The 22,075-nt window shown below is 52.1% G+C and overlaps 1 protein-coding gene across 1 annotated transcript in view; it reads left to right on the top strand.

Annotated features, from left to right (window-relative positions):
- The window catches only part of NTN1 (netrin 1), a 174,896-nt gene that overhangs the window by 94,830 nt on the left and 57,991 nt on the right, over positions 1 to 22,075 (top strand). Inside the window, exon 3 of the mRNA XM_004433069.3 lies at positions 14,086 to 14,274. Coding sequence (XP_004433126.1) covers positions 14,086 to 14,274 — 189 coding nt within the window. The remainder of the gene's footprint in view (positions 1 to 14,085; positions 14,275 to 22,075) is intronic.

The following is a 22,075-nucleotide window of genomic DNA, read 5'->3' as shown; positions in this document are numbered from 1 at the left end:
CCTTTTGTTGAGGAAGATTGGCCCTGGGCTATCACCCATGCCCATCTTCCTCTACTTTATATGGGACGCCACTACAGCATGGCTTGGCAAGCTGTGTGTAGGTCCATGCCCGGGATCCGAACCTGCGAACCCCAGGCTGGCGAAGCGGAGCACGCAAACTTAATCACTACACCGCCAGGCTGGCCCCAGCTGCTCTGTCTTTTGAGTAATGCCCTCAACTCCCACCTCCCACCCTCTGCTCCCCACTGCTTGCCCGTCTCATCTTTCAGGCTGGGGCCTGGCATTCGTTCTCTGACATCCCTTTCTCAGAGCACCCAGAAGTCCCTCACGCCTTCTGGACCATCAGAGCTCTAACACAGACATTCCTACCTGCGTCGGGGGTGACGCCTCAAGGAGGCGACAGCCTTTCGTATTAATACTTTGGCACTCAGTCCTGGCGAGCAGCAAAAGAGAGTTCAGTCACCTCTTGCCTCCCATCACCTTCTGTGGGTTAGCAGGGCTGGAGACCCCACGAGTCTTGAGATGCATCCGAGGACCCTCAGCAGCCGTGCCATCTGGTTGCTGAGACAGAGCAATGTAGCAGAAGCTCTCTGATTGTTAGTGAGCTGGGTGTTCGGCCACACTGCTGGTGCTCAGAATAATTTGGAGAAGGAGAGTGAAGGGGCTAACTTATCACTGGGCCCTCCACTTTCCTGTAAGGGCCAGTCCCTTGTTTGATTCTTGCCTGGGAGTTTCAGCATGACATAGCCAGCAAACCACTGGGGTGGCTTATCATCCCTAAATCCAGGGGAGATGTTCAAAACACTCAATAACTGGTACTTCCTGGCACCGCCTGTCACAGAGATGCCAGCTGCATACAGCTGTAGTGGTACATTTCTGCAGAAGATCCATCTGCCCTAAAGCCTTTGAAACCCCGAAAGAGTGGTAGTTTTTTTAGCTAAGGCACCGCTGTCCTGCTGTCACTGCACTGGTCCAAAGGCTCTTTCAGAAGATGCTCAGCTGCAGAGCCATCATCTGTCTGTGAGGAAGAGGTGACCATCATCCCCAGGCTGTTTTCCATAGCTGTAGCTGATAAACTGAGGACATCATTCCAGAAGGACCATCTGGATTTGTTTTCTGCAAGTAAATCCCCCACATTTGCCCAGAGGGAAGTTCTTTTGCTGTTTCCTTCTGATGTGGACAGTCCTTCCCCCAAGGACTCAGGGTCCATTACAGACTGGAAGATTTCTTGGGACACCCCTTCCACTAACTCATGTGTAAGAATATTAAGGAGGCCAGTTAAGATTTTCAAAGGATCGCCCAGCCTAGAAGTGGAACAGTGTCTCCTCTAAGGCTCTCTGAGTTGGAGGGACTTGATTTGTCTAGTTCGATCTCCTCCTCAGAACTGGAATCTCCTGCACTGCATCCCTCTACTTGAATGCCTCCGGAAATGGCAAGATCACTCTCTCCCAGGGGTGGCCCATTCTATCCTTGGTCAATTGGAATTTGCCATTCCCTGTCACTCCCTCTGTCCTATGGTAGACCACCTACATTCTTCAGTGACATGATGTTTAATTAAAGTCTTTAGTTGTAATCGCATAAACACTTTACTGATACCTAAATCAATTAAACCTACTGGTTTGATTAAAATAACTGGACTCAGAATGGGGGTTCAAAGGTTGATCCATTCCACCACAAAGCATGTCTTGATGAAAATGACCTTTTTTGGGTAAAGAGTTTGGGCCATTCTGATCATAATTGCCTTTCTCCTCCTGTTTCTCCCTAAACGGCAGTGATGCCACATGAGATCTTTGCATGTGAAATTGGAGCATGCTGGGGAATACCGGGGCCCCTTGAGAGCCTGGTGGGGGCAGAGAGGTGGCCTGTCTGCTCAGTGTTGATGGTGGTGGCTGCAGCCAGGAGAACACTTTCTGAGTCATCAGGTGGGCAAGGTCTTTCCCTTCTCTCACATTTCTACGTGGTCTTGGGCACGGGATTCCTGTTCTCATTTAGCAGATGGAGAAAGGGAAGTGATTAAGGAAGGACAAGCTGGCGCTGACCAAACAACTGAAGAATCATATAACCCAGGGAGTTCTGAAAAGCCCGAACAGGCCTCTTCTCTCCTGGTCCTGTTGAATTGAGGGACCCTCTTAACCTCTTCTGGGACTTGGAGATGCTGAGAAGATTAGTGTTGTCTTTGGTGAAAACTGTCCTGCAAAATCACACATCTTAGGAAAAAAAGCACAAGTTTGATCGGGTCTGGAAGGTGTTGGAGATAGGATTGCCATGCAATACTTGCAGCCTACTTTTACTAAACAGTATTTGTTGGAATTCCAATTTAACTGGGCGTCCTGTATTTTTATTTGCTAAATCTGGCAGCCCTCGTTGGAGAGTGAATTAGGAAAATGAAAAGGCATGTTGGTGATGACCTTGAGTGGCCCACAGGACCCTGGTTTCAGCCTGTCCTCGGCCAAGAGCAAGACTCTCTATCTTGTGGGTTCACACGGCCCCGTGTGGAGTCTCGTATCCCTGGAGCAGCTTAGGCTACAGGTTACACTGGTCTCTGGAGCTTACAGCGTGAGTCAAAGTTAACTGAAGAGTTGGGTTAAATAACTAGTTAAGAAGAGAGGGATGCTACCTGTGGGACAGTGGTGAAGGGAGTGGGGAAGTTGTCCCGGGAATTGCATGTTTTCCTGCCTGGTGTCAGGGAACAGAATCAACTACAAGTCATTAAACCTCCCTTGCTGCCAGCCTCTCCCACTGCCGCTAGAGTCCAGCCTTGTGTCTCCAGCCTTGCATGTGCCAGACTCGGTGATGGGACCCATTACAGATGGGAAATGACTCCAGGGGGCCAGGGGCCAGGCTTGGCTGGCGCGGCTGGCAAATCAACCTTTGTATGTCTGTTCAATAAAGCACAGGGAGTATGTGCACCACCTCTGGGGAAAGGGATTGGAAGGAAGCCCCTCTCCTGCTAGACAGGCATCTGGGCAGGGTGGACAAGCCACAGGCAGAGAGGATTTTGTGGCAATCAAAGCTGTGTGGGGAGCTTTGCTCAGACAGCCTTTCTACTTCAAGAGTTCTTGGCCTTCAGGGATGAATTCCAGGGTTTATCAAGCTTCTTTCTGTCCATGGTCATGCCACCCTTGCTGAGCTGAGGTCTGAATCAAGCGTGCCTCCTAACTAGTTCCAGCTCCTTGGCAAAGTCTCTGCCTGTTGGAGCCTCATTATTCCCATCCCTTTTATGACAAGAGGGCAAACTAGGAAACCCTGGAAGCCCACACCAGCCCCAAGATCCTGTTTTTGCCTTTGGAGCACAACATCCCCTGCCTTCTTTGGCTGCTAGATCTTGGGCATGGATGGGGGTGGGTTAGGGGTGTTCATACAGGATCCTATTATAAAGAAGAAGCAAGACCCCTAGTCTCTGGACCTCTATTTTGAAACCAGTACCCTTGAGGGCAAGACAGTTTGCATCTTGTAGTTAGTGGGCTGCCACAGAAGGTTCCAGAACAGGGCAGTGACAAGGTGAGAGGAATGTTTGTAGAAGGATTTGGGGTGGAGGGTCAATTGGAGTTGGGAATGCCACACAGTGGGCCAGGGCTGAAGTCCCTGAGGGAGGTGGCCAGGCAGGGCCCACTGTCCGCCCGGCTGCCTGGGCGGGGCTCTGGAAGGGGAACGCAGAGGGAGGATCTGAGGAACTGGGCTGCAGACAAAGAATTGATGATTGCTCCGGGCTTACCAAAGCCTCCTTGGCATTTCCTCCACCGAGAAGGGCCTGCCTGCCGCAGGGCCGGGCGAAGAGGAGGATGTTTGTGAAGCAGGAGCCCTGAGATATTCCTCAGCAGCAGCGGAGGCCTGGGAGACGTTAGGAGGGATTGTTTCAAAGCCTTAGGGGAGGCGCAGCAGCCAAAAAAGGGCAGGGGAAAGAAAAGGCTAAGATGTTTACAGAGAAAAAAAGTCAGTGGAAAAAGTGACGGTGAGGTCAAGCTGATTTGGGGGATGGCCCTGCGCAGTCCACTGGGGAGGGGCTGGTCACCCCACACAGCTGGAGAGAAAGCCACCAGGCCACGGCTGTGCTTTTGGGAGGGCGGGGCCTCTGACCCTGCTCCCCTCGATCCTGCTGTGGCCCCGATCCCAGCCCCACGAGATGCCCTCTCTGGTCCGTTGGCCATCAGCCTGTTCTCGGGGACCGTGTCATGGGCCGGTCTCCTTGGCCAGCTGGGGTTCACATTTCTGCTTGAAGAAGGAGGCAAGCCTCGCAGAGCTCGGATTTATCCCCGCCCCCCAGTTCCTTCTCCAGAAGCCCCAGAGGTTCGGGCTGGGTGGGGGCCACGGCACTCCCAGCAGCTCTTTGGTCTGACACCTTGACAAAGGGGCCGGGCCTTTCCCAAGCCCCACAGGTGTGAAGAGCTTGTCACCCTCCTGTTTGTTCAGCCCTGTGAGTGGCCTGGAGGACTGTTGACAGAGGGCCCCTTTGTGTGCAGACTCTGCTAAAGCTCCCTAAGCCCTCGACAAACACAGGCCACTTATCTCCCTGGACTTTATCAGGAACCATCTAAAGCCTGCCGTGGCCTCGGGGAACGCCAGCCTCCCTGACTGACACCCCCACGGGTTTGAAAGCATTTCCCAGGTTTTTTTTTTTTTTTCCTTTTTCCTGCCACCTTGATCCTCCTCTTGTCATTCTGTTTCTGTTATCAGAGATAAAGCATAGGTCCAGGGGTCAGAGATTTTGTTTTTTAAGTTGGAGCTTTAAAAAAAAACTGTTATGGCTCTGCAGGCCTTCTGTCTCCCAAGAGGAGGTGCCGTCCAAGAGACTTCGAGAGAGATCAGTGGGCTCCTCCCTGTGAGAACTTGGCTTCAGGGGGCTCCCGGGCACACCAGGGAAGTTCCCTATGGCTAACTGCCCTCCTGGAAATCCTCTCACCAGGCCCCCACATGCCCAAAAGTGGACTACTTTTTTCTCCCTCAGAATGGTCTCCTCTGTCTCTGGTGGGTACCCTTGCCACGCCCTCTCCTTCTGAAGACCCAGATGGTCACTGGTTCTGTCAGCTACTCCCCTTCTGAGGCTGTTCTCCTGCTGAAGGCCCCCATCACCTCCACCTTGAGCACGTGGAAGCCTGCAGGATGCCCCCTCAAGGCCATGGTATCATCATGCCCCATCTCTGATCCACCTGCTGGCTGGGGGTGGTTTCACTGCTCTTCCCACAGCCCTGCCACCTGCCGGCTCAGTCCCACCCCTGTGGCTTGTTCACGCCTGGAGCACTGCCCTCCTGAACTCCCAAGAACCTTCCCAAAGGCTTCCCTGCTGACATGAATCTGCCGCTTACCTCCCAGGAGTTTTGGTGTCCTGCAGCTATAGACTTTTAGGGCCAGAAAAGAACTCAGAGATCGTCAAACCCAGTGTCCTCATTTTTCAGAGGGGAACATGGAGGCTCAGGGAGGCCAAGTGGGCTTTCCAGGGTCACACACTTGGGTGAGCCACAGAGCCAGGACTAGCTTCTGGGTCCCAGCCCTCCCAAATCAGTCCAGCTCTCTTTCCTCTCTTCTTTGCTGCCTTGTGGTGTTCTATCAATGGTGTGCATTTGATTTTACTTAATAATAATTACACTCCTGTGTGTGCTCCTAAGAGGCTTCAGACATCTTTTGTCTCTTCTGTGTTATCTGGACCAGTGGTTCTCAAAGTTTGGCCCTCAGACAGACAGCATCAGCATCACCTGGGAACTTGTTAGCAGTGCACATTCTCAGGCCCCTCCTACAACCTACTGATCAGAAACCTGTGGGGGTGGGGCTCAGCTGTCTGCGCTTTGATAGGCAAGCCCTGTGATTCTGTGCACCCACGTTTGAGAACCATCACATGTTGGGTCTTGGGAGGGGGTTAGTGGCTACTGAATTGAAAACCTGAGCTCAAGAGAAGGAAGACGGGGGACATAGTCTTGAGAGAGCGAAGTGCAGAGGATTCAACTCGACAGCAACTGTGCTTCCCGACTCAGGCTGGCATGTCGCAGGGGCGGCAGGGAGCAGTGAGCAGTCATGCAGAAGCAGGTCCTGTTGGGGATGTCATTGTGGCCCCATCTCATGTCTTGAGGTGCCACATCTTCCCTCACGTGTTTTCTGGGACTCCCGAGACTCCCATAGAACATCCTCAGCTCACTTGGGCTCTGTCATGTCCAGCGTGGACTGTTGACTCTCTTCTCTCACACGAGCGAGTTATCCAGTTCTCCTGGCCATATCTAGGTGGTGCTTTTCAACAGTTTTTTAATTAAAATTGACACAAGGCACCCGTCAAATGATTGCAACCCATAGACCCTTGACTGGAACCAGACCGCTTCTGCGTGACACTTCTGGTCTCTTAGCGGTTGCCCAGTCTCCTTGGCTCACCCCACTGGTCACTACTGTGCAGTATCTGGCTGGTTGATGCCTCTGGTGGCAAGCTTTAAGCCCTGTGTTCGGGGGCTGGGGTGGACTTGGAGTGAGGTGACAGTGGCAGCAGCATTCACCAGCCTTGCTCACAGCAGGCAGCTCCAAAGACTCCGTGAGGGTGAGGGCCACATCTGTCCTGCTTGCTGTTACATCCCCAGCGTCTTGCCTTGTGCCCGGAACTCAGTAGGTGCTCTGTAAATTTTTGTCGAATGAATAAATACATCACGAGCTACTGGATTTGCCATTAACAAAGTGAAACCTGCAGTCTGGGCTGATTGTTTTATAAATTTATCTTAATGTATGATCATTTCTTTAAACTCAGCTCACCTATAGACATGAAAGAGTCTGGGCCCCAGAAATGCTTGGGTCAGTCCTGCCTCAGCGCCTTTCCCCAAAGGGGCCCTTTGAGAGCCCAGCTCAGGTGTCCTCAGGTGCTGGAGGAGCCAGGTGTGTGGGGAGCGGTGACTGCTCAGCCGGGTCATTTCAGGAGAAGCTGAAAACTGGGCTCAGAGAAGACACCGCTGGGGGTAGAATACTTAAGATTTATCAACAAGGGTCAAACAATTTCTAAATAAATAGGATACCAAATAGAGTAGCAAAGTAATAAATAATAGGAAATACAAACTACCTCAGACTCTTAAAAACAGCTCTCAAATATTTTTATTATTCCAAACTAATCATTTAAGGAGTAGTCTCTTTTGAAACCAGACCCTGGCCCACTGCTCCATCTCAGACTCCCTGCCTTTGCCTTCCTGCGAGCTCTCTCTCAGGAAGTGGCTTATATTCCAACTGATTCCTTTTCAGTTTAGTTTCACTTCCACCAGCCTACGCTGGTCTGCAGACCAGCAGCAACAGCATGGCCTGGGAGCTTGTTAGGAATGCAGACTCCCAGGCCTGCCCCAGCCCTCTTAAAACTGAATCTGCATTTGAACAGGTTGCCCAGGTGACAGTTGGAGCAGCGCTGGTGAGAGTATTCTGTCTGTGCTCTGATTCTCTTCTGAGACCTTACCCTCTCCACCTGTCCCCGGAAGGGCCCAGCAGACTGGCCTCTGTGACCCTCAGTGCCTCCAGCGCTCAGCACAGTTGGAAATCTAGACCTACCATGCGATTCCTAGACCGCTGTCTCTCTCCCTTCTGAGAGAGAAGCATCCTGAGGGCAGGACTCTGTCTTGTTGCCGCTGTGTCCCCTGCACCCACACCAGCACCTGGTCCTTTTAAAGGCCTCAATCAGCATTTGCTGAAGGAGTGAACGTCTGTCACTCCCTGGGCAGCATTCTAGGCTGCAGAGTTTGCTCATAGAGAATAGCATCTTAGACAGCAGTGAAGGGTATAAAACATCACATACCCTTGGGGTGGGGGCGTCACAATCTCCCTAACCCAGAGTTTCTCACACTTGGCACTACTGACATATGGGCCGGACAACTCTGTTGTGAGGGCTGTTCTGTGCATGGTGGGATATTTAGCAGCATACCCGGTCGCTATCCCCTAGATGCCCATAGTACCTCCCTCCCTAATTGTGTGACAACCGAAAATATCTGTAGACATTGCTGAATGTCTGCTGGGGCAGAACTGCCCCCAGTTGAGAATCACTGCCCTAAGCCCCCACCCAGGGAAGTTGTGAACACTGTGTGCAGAGTAGGTCTCATGGTCCTTACCCAGCAGGCACAGAGAAAATTAGCAAAGTCACTGGTGAGGGCAGCAGCACCCGCCCCCAACCCTGCAAGTACCCATCATGCCCCAACCTGCCCCTGTGGCCTGGTCGTGTAGAAATGTGTCACTAATCATGGCGGATCTGAGAGCTGCTCTTACCAGATGCACTGGCAGCCCAGGGCTGGGGACCAGTTTCTTGCATACAAAACCCCCAGCCTATGGATGGTGCATATGTGGGCCGGTTATTTTAGACAGTTTAGCTGCAGATATGTACGTCTAAAATCCCTGTTATGCTGTAGAAATAACATGGGGCAGCCTTCTCAAAAGAACTGTCCTGGAAGGGAGGGAAGAATGTTGGGAGTGATCCTATGTGCTGGGAGGGCAGAGGAGGGCCCCTGGGCCGAGTGCCGAGGTCTAAGGAGGCCCATCGCCAAATGGCCTTCCCATTCCACTGAGACAACCCCTGAGCCGCATGAAGTTTGGGGGAGCCAGGGCTGGAGTCCCTGAGAGACAGGGCCAGGGTACGGCTTAACAATGTCTGCTAGATTCTTTCTGGGCCTGAGATAGCCCTGGTGGGATTGGGGGTTAGTTCATCAGGGTCTTTCAGGAGAAGGCCAACATCTGTATTTGGTAAACTCATCAAGCCAACGGATGCAGATTCAGACCCTTTTGTGTGCAAGGTTCTCCTCAGGGTCCTGGGAGGAGTCCAGGGCATCCTAGATGTAGGTTCTTCTCCTTAAAGCGCTGCAGTTACTTGAGCAGACAGAAGCTACATCGATGAGTTACAGCATCAAGACAAAGTTTTAAGTAGTTCAAAGCAACAATAAAAGAAATGTCATGAATGTCATGAGTCCAGGCCTTGTCATGGTGTGGTCCAGACAGACCACACAATGCTCCATCTGTCCTACCTATCTATTTATCCATCCGTCCATCCACCCGTGCACCCATCCATCCACTCACTATCCGTCCATCCATCCACCCACCCATGCACCCATCCATCCATTCATGTACCCCTCTACCTGCCCACCCATCCATTTGTCTGTCTGTCTACTCATCCATCCATCCATCCACCCACCCACCCACCCACCCATCCATCCATCCATCCCTCCATCCACACACCCACCCACCCACTCATCTATCCACTCATTCACTCATCCATCCATTCACCCATCCATCCACTCATCCATCTACCCACTCATCTGCCAGCCCATCCATCCATCCATCCATCCACCCATGCGCCATCCATATACTCATCCACTTGTCCATCCATCCATCCATCCATCCATCTTCTCTCTGACTTGCTCACTTTTGTTCTCTCTCTCTCATTTGTACAATGAAAATGTATCAAGTTTTGTTCTGGGCTGGAGGATATAAGGGCAAATGCTGTTTCTGTCCTCAGGAACCAACACGGCTGAGGATAGTATTTGTCCCACTTTAAGAGCTTGCTGCTAACAGTGCTCATCTGCCCCTCTCTCCGTCAGACGGGGAGCCCTGGACAGTTGAGAGTGCGTTGTCCATCCCTGTCTGCCTTGTGGCCTGTGGCACAGGGCCTGGTGGGTAGCTGCAGTGCCTAAATGTGCGTTGAATTGAACTGGCCTGGAGGTGGTGAGGGGTTGGACGATTCAGGTTGTTGGGAGAGGTTCAGAAAAGCTTAAAGAATGGTGCTGACAGGCATATGTTAAAATAGGACTTCGAGGACCTTTTGATGGGAGAGAAAATGGGACCCCATCTCTTGGGCCTCTTTCCCTGTCAGGTTTCTGGTTGGGGTGGGGGTGGGGGTAGGGCTTCTCCTCCTCCTACCTCCTGCCCCTTGTCGTGCCCCTGGGTCTGAAATGCAGCCATGTGATGTGTCGTTGGTGATCACCACATGACAGCTGAAGCAGGGCACAGAGCTTGGGGTCTAGACCAGACTAGCTCTCTCTGGGTGACTGGGGGACCCCTGGACAGGACGCAGCGCCTCACAGGGCTCCCTGCCCCAGCCCGTGCAGGTTCCTCAGAAGTTGTGCTGCCCCCCACCTCCCCATGCTGACCTCTCTGTTCTCACAAAGCTGCCCTTTCCTTCCCGCCTTGAAATATGATAATGAAACGAATACCCAATATTTTTGCCTCCAAGAGAGGCAGGAGATAAACAGGAAGGCACGAGGGATTAAGGTGTCTCTCTGAGGAAGGGGCTGGGGACAGGCTGGGAGTTGGTTGACATCTCTGTGTGGAGCCGAGGGAGCCAGATGTGAGCTGCTTTGCCTGATGCATTTTTCCATTTGTGCAGAGAAAATAAAACAAAGAGAAAAGAAAACAAGCTGTAAAATACTTTGCAAAGACTGAGCGTGGGCAATCGCCACTTGATGTCCCCTGACAGCTCCCAGAGCAGGGGGAGGGAGGGGAGCCCTGCCTTTCGATGTTCAGCCTCGGAGTTTTCTTTTGTGTGACCAGTTGTTTGGGAAGAACCTTTTGTTGGTGTAAGGTGCATATGGAAGAGAGAAACCAGCCCAAGGTTCCCCTTGGGGTGGGGAAAGGGGGGTGCTGAGCTCCCAGGAGGGGCTCAGAGGCTTGCGCAGCCCCTTTGGGGGAATGGGGGAGGTGGAGCTTTCTTTATAGAGGAGGACACAAGATTAGCATCTGTCTCCAAGTAGGACCAGGAGATGCTCCTAGTGAGGTCTTTCCCGTTACAAGAGTGGCGTGAGGAAGTGAGACCCGGGTGCTCCTTCCAGATCCCTGTCCCCAGGCAGGTATGCCAGGCCCTGTGACTTCCGTGCCAGTAGGAAAGATCCAGATTCTGGGCTGTAGTCTGGGCCCAGCTGTTCCTTCCAGTGATGTGGGTCCTTTCCTCTGGGGCAGTGGGCCAGGAACCAGAAGACCTGGGTTCCAGTCCTGGGCCCCCCATCTACTGGCTTGGTGGTCCTGGGCTGGCAGGTCCCTTAATCCTTCTGAGCAACCTTCATCACCCTTGTCCGGCTGAATGAGTCCAAAGGGACAGTGGACATGCATATGTACACACGACAGTCCCCTGTGCTGGTGGGCAGGGCGAGGTTGCGCCTTCTTTCTTTGCACCTGGTGAGCTCAGCCCCAAGGGCTGGAGGTGCTGAGGGACACCTTGTGAGGCTCTCAGACATCATTCTCTGTTCTAATTTGGCTTCCAGCTGCTTCCAGACTTCAGGCATGAGCTCTTTTCTCTTGTATCGCCCATAGCACCTCCTCCTAAGCTCTTGTCCGTCTCTACTTGTAAACTGAGTGACTATTGGGTGTGTGATTTGGGGGGTGACTCTAGGAAGAACATTTAAAGAAGCTTTTCATAAGATCAGAGAGAAAAATTAACAGGCAAATATTTTTTTAAAATCAGAAAAGTAATATATGAATAAGAAACTGGTAAAACTATTTGCAGCTTGTATGGTAGAAAAGACAAGTGGTTTTTAATCCGTCGTATGTAAGAGCACTAGACATATTGGGGAAAAAAAACACCTTATTTGAAAACTGGGCAAATGGCATGAACAGGCAATGCACAAAAAAGAAATATAAATAGAAAAACACACGGAGCAATGTCCAACCTCACTGGTAATCAGAGACATGCAAATTAAAATCATGTGTGCATGTGTGTTTTCCAGACAAATTGGCAAAGATTGAAAAAAAAGAATGCTGATACCAAATGCATATTGTTATTCTTTTCAAGGGTGTGGTGAAATAGGAGCTCTCATATCCTGCTGGGAGGAGTGTGAGCTAGGACAGCCTTTCTTGAGGGCAATTTGGCAATTTGGATCCCGAGTTAAAAACATGTAGATCCAAAATTTAACCTAGCAATTCTGTCTTGAGAAATTGACTGGGCAACAGGCATCAGAGCAGAGTACAAATACATATGTTCAAAGGTAGTTACCACTGTGTTGTTTATAACAGTGAAAAACTGGAAATAGCCTAACTGCCCATCCCGGGGACGCCCTGCTTTTAAATGCACCCACTGCAGAGTCCAAGGAGCCCGTTACGTGTATCTGTACAAGCAAAGGACTAGACAACCTTTCAAAATCAGGAAGAACGTGATCTGACATTAAAAAATGTTCATCATTATGAGAAAATAGGCTAGGAAGCAAGATGTACAAGTATGATCCATGTCTTAGGCAAGAATTAAATAGTTCCACAGCTGAGCAACTGTCAGTTAAAGCCGGGAAGGAAAGACCCCCGTGTTAACAGTGGTTGGTGGACATTTGAGCAGGTTTTTTTTTTCTTTCTTTCTGCTTTTGTTTTTCCAGTGTCTGGTATTAAACGTATATTTCTTTAGAAATTACATGAAAGGCGATTTAAACAAACTTAGCACAAAAGCAGGGCAAACCATGTTGAAGAGTGAGCAAGATGAGGCCGGATCTAAGCTGGAGTTACCCTGGTTAGAGGCCCAGAGGAGCCAGATCACAGGCGTCAGCGTGCAGGATGAAGGCGGCCCGGGGGGTGCCGTGCTGGACGCCTGGGGAGCCCACAGCCCTGGAGCCTGAGCTGGGCTGGCAGGAGATGGGCCTGGAAGTGACACTGAAACTGAAACACGGAGGATGAGAAGGATGCAGGCAGATGAGGAGCGGGCTTGGGAGGCAAGGAACAGCATATGCAAAGCCACAGAGGGGGCAGGTGAGGGGTCCTCACACACGGCATGCTCTAGAAACTGAAAAAAGTTTGGCACAGCTGAAGTACCAGAGCGAGAAGGGGAAGCAGGACCAGCTATTCAGAGCCCCAGAGGCTGTGTTAAATGATGTAGGTTTTATCCAGAAGAAAAGCGGGGAGCCACTGACAGATTTTAAGTAACAGTCATCCTCAGATTGGAGTGTAGGACTCCTGCTCTGCTTACAGTGTTGAGGATAGCCTGGAGAGGTCAGCTCAGGTGACAGGGGGGCCAAAGCCTGATGGGATGGAGAGGAATGAATGGACTTGGGGAGGTGCCTCTGGATCCAAGTGGAGACCCCAACGCAAAAGCTGGAAATATGGATTTGGGAGTCAGGAGCACAGAGGCGGTCACTGTCGTTGTGAGGGGTGAATGAGGCTGACCCGGCAGAGCGTCAAAGTGGAGGAAGGAGGGTGCTAAGGTCCTGAGGAGCATGAGACTGGGCAGGAGGAAAACCAGAGAGGAGGATGCTGAGGGTCCTAGAGGACCTAGAGGCCAGGAGTGTGGGCCACCACGTGATGGGAAGTTGTCCAAGTTGATACTGGAAGGAAGATAGTGCAGCAGGCCCCAAGCCCTCAGTGGCACAAGGAGGAGTGTACAGCCTGGTGGCCGGAGCTCAAGGGTGTGGGGAGTATGCTGGGTAGACGTAGAGGCAAAGGTTGATGCCCTGTAACCAGTGCATGAGTCTGCTCTGGCTGCTGTAACAAAATAACACAGGCTGGGGCGCTTAACCCACAGACATTTATTTCTCACAGTTCTGGAAGCTGGAAGTCCAAGATCAATGTGTCGGCAGGGTTGGTTTCTCCTGAGGCCCCTCTCCTTGGCTTGCAGATGGCCCCCTTCTCCATGTCCTCACACAGTCTTCCCTCTGTGTGTGTGCACCCCTCGTGTCTCTCTGTGTCCAAACTTCCTCTTTTCATGAGGGCACAGTCAGAGTGGATTAGGGCCCACCCTCGTGGCCTCGTTTTAATGTAACCACCTCTTTAAATGCCCTGTCTCTAAGATAGATCCTCTCTAAGATATCTCCAAATACAGTCATGTTCTGAGGTCCTGGGGTTGGGGCTTCAGCGTATGAATGGGGGGAGGGACACGTCAGCCCATAACCGGCAGGATTTGGGCACAAGGGGGATGCCTGCTCCACCTCCCAACTCTGAGGCGGGTGTGTGATGGGTCGGAGGCGGGGAGAGTAAGTGAACCATCTCCATGTGCGAGGAAGGCAGGACCTCGGCCGTGGTTCGGGTGCGGCTAGGTGGTCAATGCGTGCTTATGGGTACAAACGGGGGAGCCAGGGCAAAGCTCCCCGAGAAAGGACTGCCTCCCATCCGCAGTGGAGAAGGTGGGGGGAGTGGGGGGGGACAGACTCTCCGGGGCCCCCGCCCTGATGCCTCTCTCTGCCTCCCCCGCAGCCTGCAACTGCAACCTGCACGCGCGGCGCTGCCGCTTCAACATGGAGCTCTACAAGCTGTCGGGGCGCAAGAGCGGGGGCGTCTGCCTCAACTGCCGCCACAACACGGCCGGCCGCCACTGCCACTACTGCAAGGAGGGCTACTACCGCGACATGGGCAAGCCCATCACCCACCGGAAGGCCTGCAAAGGTAGGCGGTGGGGGCGGGGCCTTGGGAACTCCAGCCTCCCTCTCTTCTCTCTGCCTTTTTCTATTTCTTTTTTCTAGCCCCCATACAGATCGGCATTGACTGAGATCATCACTCACACACACACACACACACGCACGCACGCGCGCACGCATGCACGACCTCCCTGGTATTTGGAGGTGTAAGCCGAAACAAAGGGGCGATGGAGAAATGGATCCCAGGAGAAGAAAGGAGAAGGTGTGATTCCTGCGAGGGTGCAGGGCTCCGGGCCCCCGCCCCCGCCCCCTCCCGGCTTCTCGTCCCTCCGCACAGGTGTGCCGCATACCACAGGGCGGGGGTCATGTTCACCAGGCTTACCATCGGCACAAAGGAGTCTCTTTTACCAAAACCACGCGGACGTATTTCTTAGGATGTGTGCGCACGCCCCCCAAGCCTCCAGCACTCACACAGACACGCACAGTCTCAGTGAGGTCGGCAGCTTCAGGGGCAGGGTCTCAGAAGGAACATGAATCCACCTGCAAATAGCTTTACTTCTCAGGACAAAAAAACGGAGAGGAGAGCCTCTATTTTCGTTCACTGGAGCAAGCACTAATGTTTTAACTTTCCGCTGTTTGTTTTCTCCCCCTAACACAAATGAAGCAATGCAGATGACTCAGAGGAGCAGATGAAATGCCAGGGAATTTAGTGATGTTGTGGGAGAGAATGGGGGCCCCCCACCCCACATTTACTTTTGGGAATTCCAGGAACCAGGGCTCTCCGGGTCCAGAACTTGGGGCCTGGAGCCAGGGCTTGCCGTGAGCATGGCTTCCCAAGAAGATATTTATCTCTGAGGGTTCTTGGGCCACAGTCCAGCATGAACAGGGTCCTGACTTGGGCTAGTATAGACCCTGACAGGGAGAGACCCAAGCTTTGGCAGACTTAGGCCCAGACGATGAGCTACGGTAGAGAAACCCTTCTATGGCCGCTGTTCAGCTTTTGGATGAAGCCAGAGTATCATCTTCTTAACAGGAAATCCACCAGATGTTGCGCACTTGTGCTCAGGACCGATTACATAATTTGCAGGCCCCAGCGTGAAAGGAAAATATGGGGCTTCTTGTTCAGGAATTACTAAGAATATGAAAATGGCAACAGAAGCAGAGCTTCAACCAAGCACGTGCCCTTATGAAAGAGGGGCCCACAAAGCCGGCCCTGCTTGTGCAGAATGCTTTTCTCCAGAAAATACAGGTTCCCAGTCTGTCTCATCCAGGAGAAATCCCCTCCAAGTGAACGGGAATGAATAGAGTGGCTCCCAAGACACAAGCAAGCTCTCCTTCCAGATCTGTGGACCTAAGGCTGCCTCTGGTGGTTCTCAAGAGAAATTTAAGCATAAAGGTAGCCGGGCTATTTCCACATCAAAAAACAGCTGATCCAGGTGAGAATCCCCCAGGAGACTGAGCAGGGACTGAGAAGGTGGCCTGGGCAAAGGGACCAAGAAATGTCTGTAGTGGCAGGAAGGTGTGACCAGGGAGGGAGGGCTTTGGGTTTTCAGAGCACAAAGCTGGAAGGTCTCCAACTCCTTTGTCTATACCCAAGTGTTCATTGTCTTTCGTTTACAGAAGAAATTGAAGCGAGGGTCTTGTAAACAACTGGTTGCACATAGATTTCTTGGGGATTTGGCCAAGAAATTTTAATCAACAGGGGCCACTCAGGTGGGCCCGTGTGTGAGAAGTTCTGGGCTCTGTGTGGAAGGGCAGTGATCATGTACTGTTGTGCTAGTTTCTGCTGTCAGAGCAGGAAAGACATGCCCCTTGAGAGGCAGGAAGGAGCAGGGCCTCGGTCATCTTGCCATGTGCCTCCCCTCCCTCTCCTCTGTTACTGTGTGGAGGGACAAGGGCCGTTTGTGGCCTCTCACCACTTGGAGTGAGATGTCAGGAAGCTCAGGGTCCTAGGAACCTGCAGATCATTCTCCGGGGCTCTGCCACTCTGGTTAAGTGGCATGGGGACACCTGGCTTCCTTTGCTGGTTTCCAGGAGGGACAGATGCAGGCAGACAAGGGTATGGTCTTGTTTTATTATTTCAAATCCTGTGGGCAGTCTTGGTGGCTGTGTCTTCGCTGCCAGCCCTGGACAGCAGTAGCCCCCGGTCTTGGTGGGGACCCTGGGAGAAGAACCCACGGAAGAGGAGAAATGTAAGGATGGATTCTGCTCGAAAGCACACTTGCAGATCCTGCTGGAGAAATGTGGTAGGAGGGTGGGGCTGTCAGTGCCTCCTGACTGGTGAGGAAAGACAGTGCCTCAGGGATCCTGCTACCTGACTGGTGAGGCAGAACACCACCTGGCCGCTCCTAACGCTGATTGGTGAGGAAAAGCACTGCCTGAAGGGCCCTGCTTCCTGATTGGTGAGAAGACACTGCCTAAAACCTCTGCTCTCTCATTGGTGAGCAAGAAGAATGTGACCTCAAAGGTCCTGCCATTTCATTGGTGAGGAAAGGCCTCTCTTGAAGGTTCCAGATCTTGCTCCTCAGCTCTCCTTTTCCTGGTGTCACCTGCCTAGGGGATGTGGGAACTTTGAATCCTCAGTTCTCCCTCGGGACACTTCCCACCAAAGAGAGACCCTGAGACCTTGGTGGGAACCAGCCGTAGGAGGTCAGTCTCCGTCAGGGGGTTGTGTACCCTTGAGATCTTCAGACGGGTCTCTCTGTCATCCCGCACGGAGTCTGCTGTCTTGTCTTCCCAGGGCTAGACACTTTAAGGAAATGGTTCCTTTGGTGGAAACATCTGGCCCCAGCATTTTGATCTCTGATGATTTGCTCTCAGAAGCTTCCAGAATCTGGTAGTTGTGGAGCCACCCTCAGGCCCTCGCCTCCTGGGATTGACCTCAGGGAGCCCCCTCATAGCCCTCAGGGGAAGGCTGCACTTCTTTGCCCTGTTTCAGATGCATTTCACAGGGGAGCTGGGACAACTGGCAGTGGCTCTTGACTCAAGTTGGCAGTTGACCTGAGAGTGCTTGGGAATGGCCATCAGGCTCTCTTTACCCCTGACTTCCCAGGGCCTGGGAGGAGCCCTGGGCAGGGGGCCCAGGCCACCCATATACACTGCTGGCGATTGGCTGCCTCCTGACCTTGTTAATTTAGAGGAGGGGTGGACCCAACAAGAACAGCTTGGAGCAAGGGCATTAGATTCCAAACGTTGTTATGCAGCCCCTCATTTGGGAAGTTTCATAGCAACAAATTTGTTGGGTTCTTTCTCCCCTCCCCTAGTTTAGAACCAAACTGGGGCTGGCAGGGCTAGTGCATACAAAGGGCCGTAATAAACATGCCCAGGGAACAGGCGGCTGCACTCTCTGGCTATTCAGCGCAATTTCACAGCACTGCGAAGGCCTCATTATGGTGTGGGCTGTTGTCCTATACAAAGTCAGATGAGATGAATTTCTCCCTTTTCTGCGCGGAATGGTTGGTGAATGATACTCGTCCTGGAATCTGTCAAAAGATAGGCGGTTTTGTTTACCATTTGTCTTCTTTATGGACTTGAGGGCTCTTTCTCTTTGGAGCCGGCAAAGAAGACGTTGCCATTTAACCATTTTAGCCGTGCCTCCATTTAAACGATATTAATTTATCATCTTCCCGAACCATCTGTGATGGATAAAGACATTCCAGGAGTCTCCCGTGAACTGAATTGCAATGAGAATTAAGAAATTAACCACCACATCTAGCGTCCCGCACAAAGGGCTTGGTTCCATCTCACTGCGCAACCTGTTTCTTTCACTTGCTGCCCTGCCCCCTACAAGTCCACAGTCAGCCTGGCTGAATGCAGGCTGCTAAGAAGGTGCCCGAGTCCTCCGAAGAGGCAGGCGGTCGCAGGGCAGAAGCACATGATGGTCCTCCCCATCTTTGCCAGTGTGTGCTGGCTGCTCCCATTCACCCCTGTTTCTCCTGGCCACTCTGCCAAGGGTTGGGGAGGAAGTGAGCACCTTCGGGCCACCCACTCTGGCCCCCTGACCACTGTGGGTGGCTCCCCATGTGTTTCTCACTCTAGATTCTCGACCTTCCCTTCAGGGCATCCTCACTGTACTTGTCTCTAACTTGCGCGGAGGTTCTCACCCTTGGCCACACTTTGGAATCACCTTGGAGGTTTGAGAATACTGACGCCTGGGTCCTCCCCGCAGGGCTTCTGGTTTGATGAATGGGTCCAGAGGAGAGCTGGACTCTGGGAGGCTGAACAGCTCCCTACGGCTGAGAACCAGGGCAGTGGGAGAGTAAGAAGTGAGGACAGGGAGCTGCTATTGTGTTGAGAGAGGAAATACTCACGGGTGGCCTAGGTCCCAGGTTTAGTCTTTTGAGGGGAGAGACTTATTATCAATAAATTTAAATGTTTTTTTATGGCTCTCTTGATGAAAACTGGTTGGTGGGGGGTATGTTTAAAATTTAACAAAATTTAAATCTTGCCGGGCAAGGCTGGGAGCGTAGCTAGTATAGCCATTGTCCAGATGAGATTGGATGGTCCTCACTGCTAGATTGTGTGTATGTGTGTGTGTGTGTGCGTGCACACGTCTAGATATGATCATTTGAGGGTTTAGTCACAGCACAGCTAAGAACCTGGACCCCCAGCCCTTCCTAACTCTAAGGCGGTGTCCATGCAGCCTACGAAAGCCTGGAGGCCTCAGGAGTGCCCTTTCATTTTGTGGGTCCCTTGTCGCATTTCCATTCCCTATCATCAGTTTGGGGGGTGCAGGGAAAAGGGTTGGTCATCTTAGGCAGGAAGGTGCCCAGTGGCTGGAGCAGCTCCCAGCTTAGAGGGCAGAGACCACAACCCAAGAAGTGGACTCTGTTAGGGTGCAGCTAAGGCCAGCAACCACAAGGAGAAAGGCAGGAGAGAAAAATCCCCTGTGGAAGAGCTCCACTCCCACTGTGGCCTCTGTTGCAGCATCCTTTTCCTGTTCCCTGGGGAAAGTGGGGATCAGAAATCCTGATCTCCAGATTTGGCTCCAGGTTCAAAGCCTATAGAGCATCAGGCAAGTCACATGACCTCCCTGGACCTCAGGCTCCTCATCTATGAAATCGTATTCAGATTTATGGTCTCTGAGTCCATATGGCTTTGACACGGCACGTTCCTCATGCTCTTTTTAAATAGTCAAAATTTTATGGGTCCCTGATACAACAGGACAATGTCTTGTCAATGTCAAGTCTGTGACCCAGGAACTTGGAAGAGCTGGCAGAGCCAGGAAATTAGGTGGAAGTGGTTTTGTTCCAAGGTCTTTACAAATAAATAGTGTCACTGTGTCTCGGCCCTGCTCTGAAACAGGGTCTCTCAGGCCCAGCCCTTCGTCTCCTTCTCCTGGGCATCCTTGGCCGGTTTCTCCACCTCCCTGGGGTCAGGCCCCTTGCCTCTGAAGCCTGCTCCCATCCTGATGCCACTCATTCCCAGAGGGCCCCCGGGGGTCCATGGTCTAGAGCAGAGAAGCCTCCTGATCTTTGAGCCCTCTCCCTCCCCTCAATTAACAGAGGGCATTTTACTGGGGAAATAGCTTTTGCTACCAGGAGAGCAGCTGGTGGCCCCAGCCAACAGACTTGGGATGAATAGCTTTTAAAAGCCTGGAACTTGGAGTTGTTGAGACCGGGGTTCAAGCTCCACCTCCAGGCAGGGTACTTATGCTTTGGGGTAATCATAGTCCTTCTCCCTCTGAGGGTGGGGGTGTGGAGTAAATGAGGTGTAGAGGAGGTCCTGGCACAGGGCCTGCGCTCCACCATACCTGTCGGCTGCTGTGATCTCTGTAGAAGGAGAGGAAGAGAGAGTAACCGGGACCCTGCCCTTGCCAGCACGCACACACAGCGAGGCCGTTCCTTTGGTTCTCTGGTTGCCTTAGCGCTTTCAGTGAGCAGTGATGCGTGGGCGAACCGGCCCCTCTCACTTGAAGGGCTCAGCCCCGATGTGGACTTGGAGGCCGATTCCCACAGGGCTGAGCAGGGCCCCGGGGATTTGCCCTAATGCTGTTGCACACTCTCCATAAAGGATTTACACACTTTGGGAGCAAAAATGACAAACGAGTCGACAGCAGAGATGAGAGCTCAGCAGCTGCATGTGGAGGCCCTGCGTGGAGAGGTGGGGATGGGCTGTGTGTGTCAAACGTGGTTCTGAAGATGCCGTTGAGGAAGACCCGGCAGCATCTGAGGGGCTCCTGACAGGCCTGGGGCTGGGAGCCGGATGCAGGGCCCTCGCTGGCCCGCTGCACAGGACCAGGCACTCCAGCACCTCCCACACTGCGTTGTCCACCCCTGCCTGCCTGCCCCGAGCCTGTGTGGACAGACACACACTCTCTCTCTCTCTGGGAACCATCTGTAGGACCTGTGCCTTTCGCCCCAGCTGTAAATCTGGTGCAGGAAGACTATAGTTAACTAGATCACGGAGGGTCAAGTAACCCAGTTTGGGATTACGGGGCTCTCTCCCCTTCCCCTTCCTGCTGTCTGCACCTTGATCGGCAAGTGGCAGGGGAAAGGAGAGGTCGTGCAACTTGAAACATTGATTCTTTTGTGGCTCCTTAGCAACTGCGGAGGAGGTTGACACAGACAGCTGAGACGAAGTCTGTGGATTATCTATGGATTTAAATTATCCTCGCTCCATCATTAGCATGGAGAATTTAGGAGTGGGGAGTGTACCTAGTTGAGGCTGCCGATGATATAGGATGTGAGGGGATTATCTCTCCTGCTGGCCTCTCCCTCTTTCCTCCGGATTCGCAGGGTAAATGGGAAGCCTTTTTTCCCTGTGAAGAGGGCAGCAGATGCATCCTGAGTTGGTTCATTGATTCCGCAAGTATTCATCGAGCACCTGCTGCATGCAAGGATGGGTTACAGTGGTGACCAAGACAGACACGTTCCCTTGGAGCTTGCTTTCCGGTGGGAAGTGGAAAATAAATAAAGAAGAAGAAATAAGAAGATTATTATAGATTGTGGTCAGTTACATGGAGGAGATGAATGGGGTGGAAGGAAAGTGTAAGTCGGGGAGCCGCTCTAGCAGGTGGCCAGGGCGACCTCTCTGAGGACAGGACGTTTGAGATTAGCCCTGGAGTGTGAGGAGCAGACAGCTGTGGGGAAGCTGAAGGAAAAGAAGTCATCGAGTCTGGAAGCAGGAAAGGGCTAGTGGGCCCTGGGTCAGAAGGGAGGCGAGGCAGGGCAGGGTCAGCTCACAGGCGTGTGGAGAGGAGATGGGCCCCGTTCTGAGAGCAGTGGAAGCCACTGCAGGGCGTTAAGGAGAGGGGAGGCTGGAGTGATGCGTCTCCCTTACTTTTTAAGAAGCTCCTTCTGTAAGACGTGCCACAGATGGGAGAAAACATTTGCACATCACGTATCAGACTAAGGACTTGAATCCAGAATATGCAAAGAGCTCTTAAAACTCAACAATAGGAAAACAAACAACTCAATTAGAAATGGGCAAAATACTTGAACAGATACTTACCAAAGATATGTGGATGGCAAATCAATACAGGAACCATCGTTAGTCATTAGGGAAATGCACATTAAAACCACAATGAGCTACCACTACACACCTATTGGAATGTTGAAAATAAAAAGTACTGACAGTGCCAAGCTGTGGTAAGGACGTGTGACAACTGGAACTCTTGTACCTTGCTGGCGGGAATTCAAAATGGCACAGCCACTCTGAAACACAGGTCAGCAGTTACTTATCAAGTTAGACATAGACCTGCCATAATACCCAGCAATCCCACTCCTAGGTATTTATCCTAGAGAAATGAAATCCATGTTGATAACAGCATTATTCATAATTGCCAAAAAGTGGAAACAACCCCAATGTGCTTCAGTGGGTGAATGGAT

The sequence above is a fragment of the Ceratotherium simum genome, chromosome 16, assembly GCF_057802395.1.
Source record: "Ceratotherium simum simum isolate JZ-2026a chromosome 16, ASM5780239v1, whole genome shotgun sequence".
NCBI classification, from domain to species: domain Eukaryota; kingdom Metazoa; phylum Chordata; class Mammalia; order Perissodactyla; family Rhinocerotidae; genus Ceratotherium; species Ceratotherium simum.
Note: the sequence above shows the minus strand (reverse complement) of the source record. Positions and strands in the feature narration are given on the sequence as shown.